Source organism: Notothenia coriiceps, unplaced genomic scaffold (genome assembly GCF_000735185.1).
Source record: "Notothenia coriiceps isolate Sejong01 unplaced genomic scaffold, NC01 NC01_scaffold00014410, whole genome shotgun sequence".
Classification (NCBI taxonomy): domain Eukaryota; kingdom Metazoa; phylum Chordata; class Actinopteri; order Perciformes; family Nototheniidae; genus Notothenia; species Notothenia coriiceps.
Window position 1 is genome coordinate 1 of NW_011347111.1, and position 7,869 is coordinate 7,869.

Sequence of the window (7,869 nt, forward strand, 5' to 3'; positions counted from 1 at the left end):
AAGGGTTTCTCCACCAAGTACTAACACATGTTCTGCAAGGGGATCAAATACTTATTTCCCACAGTTAAATGCAAATCAATTTTTATCTTTTATATAATGTACATTTCTGGATATTCCTTTTGATATCCTTACTCTCACTGTTTATATAAACCTACCTTTAAATTACAGACTAAGTGTAAACTTATAAAATCTGCAGTGGATCAAATACTTATTTCCTCCACTGTAGATGTTAATTAGTTAATTTTAGGCTGCTGTCTTTAGATTTTGCAACATTTGGACTGAATAAACCAGACTATTTCCTGTTCTGTGCCCTTTCCTTTGCTAAGCATATCTATCCAAACCTGGCTGTCACTTCATATTAAGCCTTCAAACTGTTGACCACAGTGGCATCAAACAATAAATGATAAGGAAAACATGAAATCCATTAATTTTCCTAGGAAGATGTACTAGGGTCTGTAGATTATATAGATCCCTTCGACCTCTGTTGGGCGGCAGTGGTTCAGTCCGTAGGGACTTGACAAATATAACTGTGTGTATTTGTATGTAACTGTATAACAGAAAATGCATGTGCGTGTATAAAAAACAGAGTGGAAAACTGAGTTGAATCAATAAAGGTCCACCTATCTTTCTTTTCTTTAGGGCATTGGTGAGGATATTGATATTAGGCAGGGCATGGGGATACATAGGGTTAACTGGTTCAATTGCAACCAGTCTGTATCACTGAAGTTCAAAGCAAGTACAATGAGATGAGGTATACAATTAGATGAGGTCTGACCTCTGGTAAATGTCTTTGCATGAAAAAAAAAAGAAAATGTAGTGTACACACTGCACACAATGAAATGTCTAACACAAATACTCTTGTGAGGGAGAAAAGCTTCCAGGTAAAGCTTGTGTATCATCAGTGAGGGAAGTGCATCTCAGGCTGATGTTTGATGGCTGACGTTGGATGAGGTCCAATTCACTCTCCTAGCTCCAGCTGGTATCAAGACTGATGGGAAATGTAGGAGAGCTGCAGAGGAGAGGGAGAGTCCACGCTGGGTAAAGGCAGAGGGATGTGTCCATTCAGTAGTGAGGGGAACTGTACGGATGGAATCAGAGGTTAACAGATGATATTCAACACTTGCCCTTTTTTTATGAAGAGAATCCTGGAATATTCAGTGTCTGTATAAAATATATTGCAATAGTTCCACATTGATTGCAGGCTTTCATAAAAATGACTGTGTATTTTATTAAATCTTTGCAGGAAGAAAGTGGTGAATTACTTATATAAAGTCAGTTCTTAATTTTAAATAAATAAAAGCGCCTACTTCAGCCCAATGAGGAAAAACCTGGTTTTTCATTTTAAAAAATACTTTTGCACTAAAGAAACAAACCAAAGTGGCAATGGAGCTGACTGGTAATATATGAATTATTAGAAATGAGAAAAGGAATGTTTATATGACATTTTAAGAGAGTGAAGATTACAGTTACAGAAACCACATCCCTGAGTCACTAAAGAAAGAAAGTCAACACAGCTTATTATTTGATATAAAGTAGTCCCAATAACAATACTACACAAGTTATAAAATACTACCTAGTTTTACAGTAATGTTGTATCACATGACTTCTCGTGTGACTGCTGATGCTTCACAGGAGTGTATGCTCTTTAAACCTGATAGAACACCAACATCAAGTGTGTGTGTCTGTGTATATATATATGTGTATGTATGTGTGTGTGTGTGTGTGTGTGTGTGTATGTGTTGAAGGGAGAGGTTCCTGACCAACCAGTCCGCTCCCCCTAGCCAACAGGAAGTTGCCCCCTCTTTTTGTCCACTTTAGAACGGAAACATCTGTGACTTATTGTGAAACCCTGGCACGCGGTGAATCACACACACACACTTACAGACACACAACTGTTTAAAAAACGACTTTTGAGGTATGTCTGCCGTGTAAAGTGACTAAAGTTCCTGCAGTTGGAACAGAGGGATTTGCTGTTCATAAAGATACAAATATTTAGTATCCATTGCCAGCAGGCCAGTGTTTTCTCTGAAAGGTTCATCAATTAAAGAAAGGTTGGATTGTTTTTTTTCCATAGGATAGTTAGAAATGAAACCTGGCATGAAAGCAGAGTAAAGTGTGTATTCCATTTTGTAGTCTTTGTATTTGAAAAAGTGATATCAATTGATGTAATTATGTAAACACACAATAAAACAATAGTTAACATTCATTCTGAGATAAAAGGTAACATGTATTGATGCTAAGCTTGTACTAAAGAATTTCTCAATTCCCATCGACTTCAAGAATAACTTGTTCAAGTTATACATATTTATATTTTTCCTCTAGTAAATATGTTGCAAGTGTTTTTTTGCACCCCAGTACTGAGGAGAACCAAGCGAGGTTTAGGGTCAGTAAACTGACAGCATCACATACAGTATTTACAGTTTGCTAACATTTCATAGCATCAGCTACCATCAACTACTTTAGAAAGATGCCAAGTAAGTTTGTAGCAGCAAACCCCCCGAGTGGATGAACTTTAGCAAGGGTGTGTTTACTGCCCCTGATTTCTACTTGTAACATCTATTGATGAGTGAGTCTTTTGCCCACTAATAAAAGCCCTTGCATTTCTACACTACGAACCAGGTGTCTATTTCGACACTCCAGAAAAAAGATAACTCTGGGAAGTGACATCCAAAAACACACCTGTATTTACTGCTTACCAGCCACACATGCCATGAAAGAGAATAAATCAGAGATTTGACAGTGAGTGTTACATTACATGAAATCAAGATTTATGCCAAACCATTCAACATCATGCACAATCTCATTTCACACAGTGACTGGCCCTGCCGTCAATGAGTCCCTCAAAGTGTGCAGCAATACCAAATGTTTGTGAGTGTTTATGTGTGTGTTTACCTGAAAGAGGGGGGCATGGCTCTGTAGTTGTGCAGGGCTGAGGGGTCCCATTGGGCTCAGGCTTGACCAGAAATGGATATTGGAGAGTAGAGAACTAGAAGTGAGCAGCAGACCAGATGGAGCCTGCATTGACAAATGCCATAATGAAAATAGTATGAATAAACCAGGAAGGAAATGATTGAGATGAATGTTTATTCTGGCAGTTAGTCCAGAGAGGAGTTCCCCCAGCTCAGAGCCCGGAGTCAACCTTGGCTCTCAGTCAGACTGACTTAACAGGTCAGGAAGCTCTGCTCATACACAATTCATGAGATCTATTTTCTTCAGTCTCGTCTATCTTCTGTCACTTCACATTTGCCTAAGGCCAGTTTGGTTTTCTGTCTGGTTCTTTTATGGAAAGATTAGATGGTTGGTTCTATCACAACAGCCAGAAACCTCTAAGCTCAAAATCCACTTCAAATGTTTCTTTTAGAAAAGTTAAAATGTTAACAAATACATTTGAGGATCTGTTTTCTCTTAAAAGCTGTGCTTCTGAAATATTGTTTGCCAGTTCCATTTTTCTCAGGTAATTTTAGTATCTCAACTCTTCTTTGTTCGGACCACTCAGCAGGAGTTTGAGTCTAGTTTTCTTCCAGCTACTTTCTAAGGACTGGCTTATGGTGTACCGTCAGTATTTAGATTTGTCTGATTTCTGAACTAGAGCTCACGGCTTGACTAAAGAGACACCCGTAATCACCATAAAGTGGTTTCTGATGAACAGGGATAACTACAGGGACTTTTCTGTCCGGAGGCCTGTACGAAGAATTCCACAGACCCTGGATATCTGTGTGTTATCTGACTTAACTAACCCTAAAGAACAAGGTCTCGCTAAGCGGATAACAACTCGGTAACTCAACCAAACCGTAATAATAATATTTGACAAATATAAAGAAGTTAAACCTTGAACATCCCTGAATTAAACACATTTCTTATCTCAAACATAACCTGCCCTGGATCAAGTTAGGTGTTCAGCATTAGTTACCATGGTGATCTTCCCTGGCAAGAAGAGAACCAGCGTCTTAGTACCGAAAACTCTGAGTTAACCCTGTAGGCACCTCGCTAACCACACATCCTGCTTCTAGTACAGGCCTCTGGTGGAAGTGAATAAGGGGCTGTAGATAATAACCAACAGCTCTTTGCACAAACATAATTCAGAAATGAAATGAAAATGATTGATTTATCATATACTTTTGTTTCCATTAACTATATAGTGTACACTCAGAAGCCCATCATTGCTCCAACTGTATTTATACATGAGCTGAATTCCTGCATGTAGACAGACTTGGTATGTCTGTGTGTTTCTGTCAGTGAATCAGGGGCTTCAGGAACATATGGCTTTACTTATAAACCGACTCCTCCGTCACCTCCTCTCTTCTTCCAGCTCACCTCCTTCCATCTCCTCCCTGTCTACAAGCCTAACTTCCTTCATTCACAAAATGTATCTTCCTACCTAGTCTTGTTCTTCTTGTCTTTTGCTCAAACCACCTGTATTGCAGGACAGCTATGTGTGAATGGTCTGGTGTTACATGTTCTGTGTGATGTTGTACCTGTGTGGTAAGGAAGGCAGAGGTCAGGGAGCCTGAAGGCAGCGCCGGGCTGTTGAGAGCAATAGAGACGAGGTCACTTCCTGTCAGCAGGAGAGAGGAGGCAGAGATTTCCAAGCCTTTGTGTTTTCGTCTATTGGCCAATCTAATCCTCTCTGGCATTGGTGCACCATGCAACCTCACTCTCTCCCTCTGCCCAGAGGACAGGTTCAGAGGCTGAGCAGTCAGCTCTAACTCATCAGTCTCTGAGCTCCGCCCTCTCCACTGTGTGTGGGCGGGGCTCTGTGGTGGGGAGGAGCAGCAGGAGGAGGAGCTGGCCAGCCGAGGAGATGGTCTGGAGAAATCAGAGGTCTCAGTTGAGGATGGGGGTGGGGTGGGGGGTAGGGAGGAGTGGCCACGGTTTGTTACGAATCTGATGACAGAGGAGTTGTCGCGATGGCGATCAGCTCTGGGTTCTGTCTTGATGGGACGATGAGGTTCTAAGGGGGGCTGCAGGGAGCTGACGGGGAAGGAGGAGTACAGACTTGAGAGGTGGTACTGGTTCCTCCCACCCCCATCCTCGTCTTCAGCCTCAGGCTCTGACAGCCCCCCCCCACCTCCCTCACTGTGGCCTGACTCCACCGCTGCAGGGTCCATCTTAAGGATCTCAGGGAAGGACACAAACTTGTAGACAAACTTCTGGCCGATCACCTTCTTTATAATGTTCTGCAGAGCAACAAGACAAGATTTCTAATTTAAATTTCAGTTGGGTTTCAAGGCCCTTAGGACAATGATAAAACACCAAAGCAAGAACAATGCAATCATTTGAAAATGTGCATACTTTGTCGTAGTAGTAGCGCAGGGCTCGGCTCAGCTTGTCATAGTTCATGTTGGTCTTGCTCTTGCGCAGCCCCCACAGCTTGGCCACCTCCTCTGCCCTCAGCAGCTTGAACTCTCCGTCGCTGGACGTCCAGCAGATCAGATGTTGGTGGCTCTGGTCGATGAGCAGCTGCAGCAGAAACTGCCAGAGAGTGATGGAGCTCTCCATGACGGAGGAGAGACTGGCGATCTGCATAGGAGAGGCAAGACTCAGTGAGAGGACAGTCACTAGACAACCATTCTGTAGTGAACAAGATGCAATACTTTACAGCACAAATATTATATATTTTATATATTATCGCCTTACCACCTGTTGTTTCAAATGTGTGCAAACATAACATTAACATTTATTTGGAGTCATGTTGTTTGGTGATAATCATCTACTGATTTGTCAATTCAATGAGTTCAGTCTTGCATGACATGTCAAGGAAATTGTTGCAGAATAATATAAAGTAACTGAAAGGTACTTTATATCTATTTACATGGTATTTAGATGTATTTAAATGTTTTCATATATTAAAACGATTTCATCTTTGACTGTTAAGGTTGTCACAGTCTGCTCCATCATTCACCAGTAGTTTTCCATTCACCTGTCTCACCTGTTAAACACACACACGTTTTTGCTCACTCTCTTTCTCTACCGCACCCATTAGTCACTGCCAGTATTTAAACCCTCACCAGACACACACCCGTTGCCAGATCGTACTTTGCCTTCATGCTAGTCTTTCATGCTTTTGTTACCAGATTGCCTACCCGGTTCTGACCCTGCTTGTCCCTGACCTGCCTGCTCTGCCTGTTCCCTGATCCTGCCTGTCCTTGGACTATCCTGCCTTGCATGCTGTCTGACCCTGCCTGTACCTACGTTGCATGCCTCGCCTGCTCCCTGACCCTCTGCCCGGCCCTGACTCACCTTCTGCCTGCTGTCCTCTGGTTCGCTTGCCTGCACGTCCCCCGGCTGTTACTGTTCTGCTGGTATCCCTCTGCTCTGGTAATACCAATAAAGTATATTACCAATAGTCTTTGGTTTCTCGAGTGCTGCATTTGGGTCCTTCATCAGATTGTGACAAAGGTATTCATACGACATGGAAGACATTTTAAGAAACACGGAAATAAAGGAGGGTGGGTGGGCAGGGAGGACAAGGAATTGGTAACCACGCTCCTTCACTGCTGTTAAAGTCCACAAGCCTTCAGAGGCGGCCATGTTTTTCACATCCTCACATCCACACACCGAAGCCACTCACACACATGTAACGCATGAGGTACAGCAAGCAGGGTATTATTGCAAAACTAAATAAACGTTTGATGCAGGACTCAACATGTTGTGTCTCTTATACTTGTGCTACATTAATCAATACTTGGACACAGTAAATAATTTAAAATAATTTCATTGCACCCCTAAATAAACGATGTCCATACCAACAGTCTGTTATTCATAGCAGTTCTCTCCTACTCGGGATAAAAACAGACTATCATGTCGTGATTAACAAATCAGAATTGACTATTCATCGAAGCATGTAAACAACCCCAACATTTCTCTCACTGTAGTATGTGAACAAAATATTGAATCTATATCTTACATATGAACTCAGACTCTTTTAAGTCATGGACTCAGAGACTTTGGCTGCGTTCAAAAAAATGTATTAAAATTATTATTGTTATTATTATTATTTGTATCTTTTTTAAATTCAAATGAGAGATGTAGTGATGTGTGATGAGTGATGTGTCTGTCTGTTTCTCTCTCCACCACCCTGTCTCTCTCTCCATCACTTTGATTTAATTAATTTAATCTTCCTTTATAAGAAGCAAGTACAAACTACTTATTGCCAAAAGACAAACAACAAATAAGTAATCAGAAACAGATTTAATTTGTCACTATGAGAATATCCCCATGGCAACCATTAGCCTAAGAAGAGGAGAAGCATTGGAGAACATGAAGCGATTTATATTTTATATTATAATCTAATATCAAAATCCTCCTTTCTCTCTCTGTCATTCTAACAGGATACCACCCAGCAGAGAGGGTGGTGCAAACAATGACCCACCGACACAAACACACACAACCTCCACCGCTTCCTTTTCCTGCATGGGTGTGTGTGTTAAGTGAGGGGAGCAGTGCAGTGCTGTCTGTCTAAACGAGGACTTCCTGTCATTCAGCTCCAGGGGCGTCTTCCCGGGGAAAGGCCTTCCCCCTGCAGGAGGTAGGACGTCCTGTCACTGGGAACCACGAGGCACACACACACACACACACACACACACACACACACACACACACACACACACACACACACACACACACACACACACACACACACACCTATGTTTTTGTATTAAGATGTTATTTTTAACTCTAAGTGGATGCTGAAGTTTACTTTGAGCAACATCTCAACAAATACACACGCTCACAAAGACAGACACAAACACACATGCACGCACGCACGCGCGCGCACGCACACGCGCGCGCACACACACACACACACACACACATAATATGGAGAATTCCTCTATGAATTATGTCAGACTGTGTTTGATCTGTGCTGCT

At 42.0% G+C, this 7,869-nt stretch overlaps 1 protein-coding gene across 3 annotated transcripts; it reads right to left on the reverse strand.

Annotated features, from left to right (window-relative positions):
* Positions 1-7: 7 nt before the first annotated feature.
* Positions 8-7,863, reverse strand: LOC104948487 (ETS transcription factor ELK3). 3 transcript variants are annotated; one of them, XM_010774689.1, is made up of 6 exons: positions 7,373-7,863; positions 6,241-6,378; positions 5,293-5,520; positions 4,476-5,177; positions 2,893-3,015; positions 8-1,078 (listed from the first exon to the last, which is right to left on the reverse strand). In XM_010774689.1, the coding sequence occupies exons 3-6, from the start codon at positions 5,497-5,499 to the stop codon at positions 983-985; spliced, it is 1,128 nt and encodes a 375-aa protein (XP_010772991.1). In that variant the 5' UTR covers positions 5,500-5,520; positions 6,241-6,378; positions 7,373-7,863; the 3' UTR covers positions 8-982. The 3 variants fall into 3 exon arrangements, with proteins under 3 accessions (XP_010772991.1, XP_010772993.1, XP_010772990.1); XM_010774691.1 differs by lacking the exon at positions 6,241-6,378; XM_010774688.1 differs by lacking the exon at positions 7,373-7,863 and having other exon boundaries at positions 6,241-7,350.
* Positions 7,864-7,869: the final 6 nt, after the last annotated feature.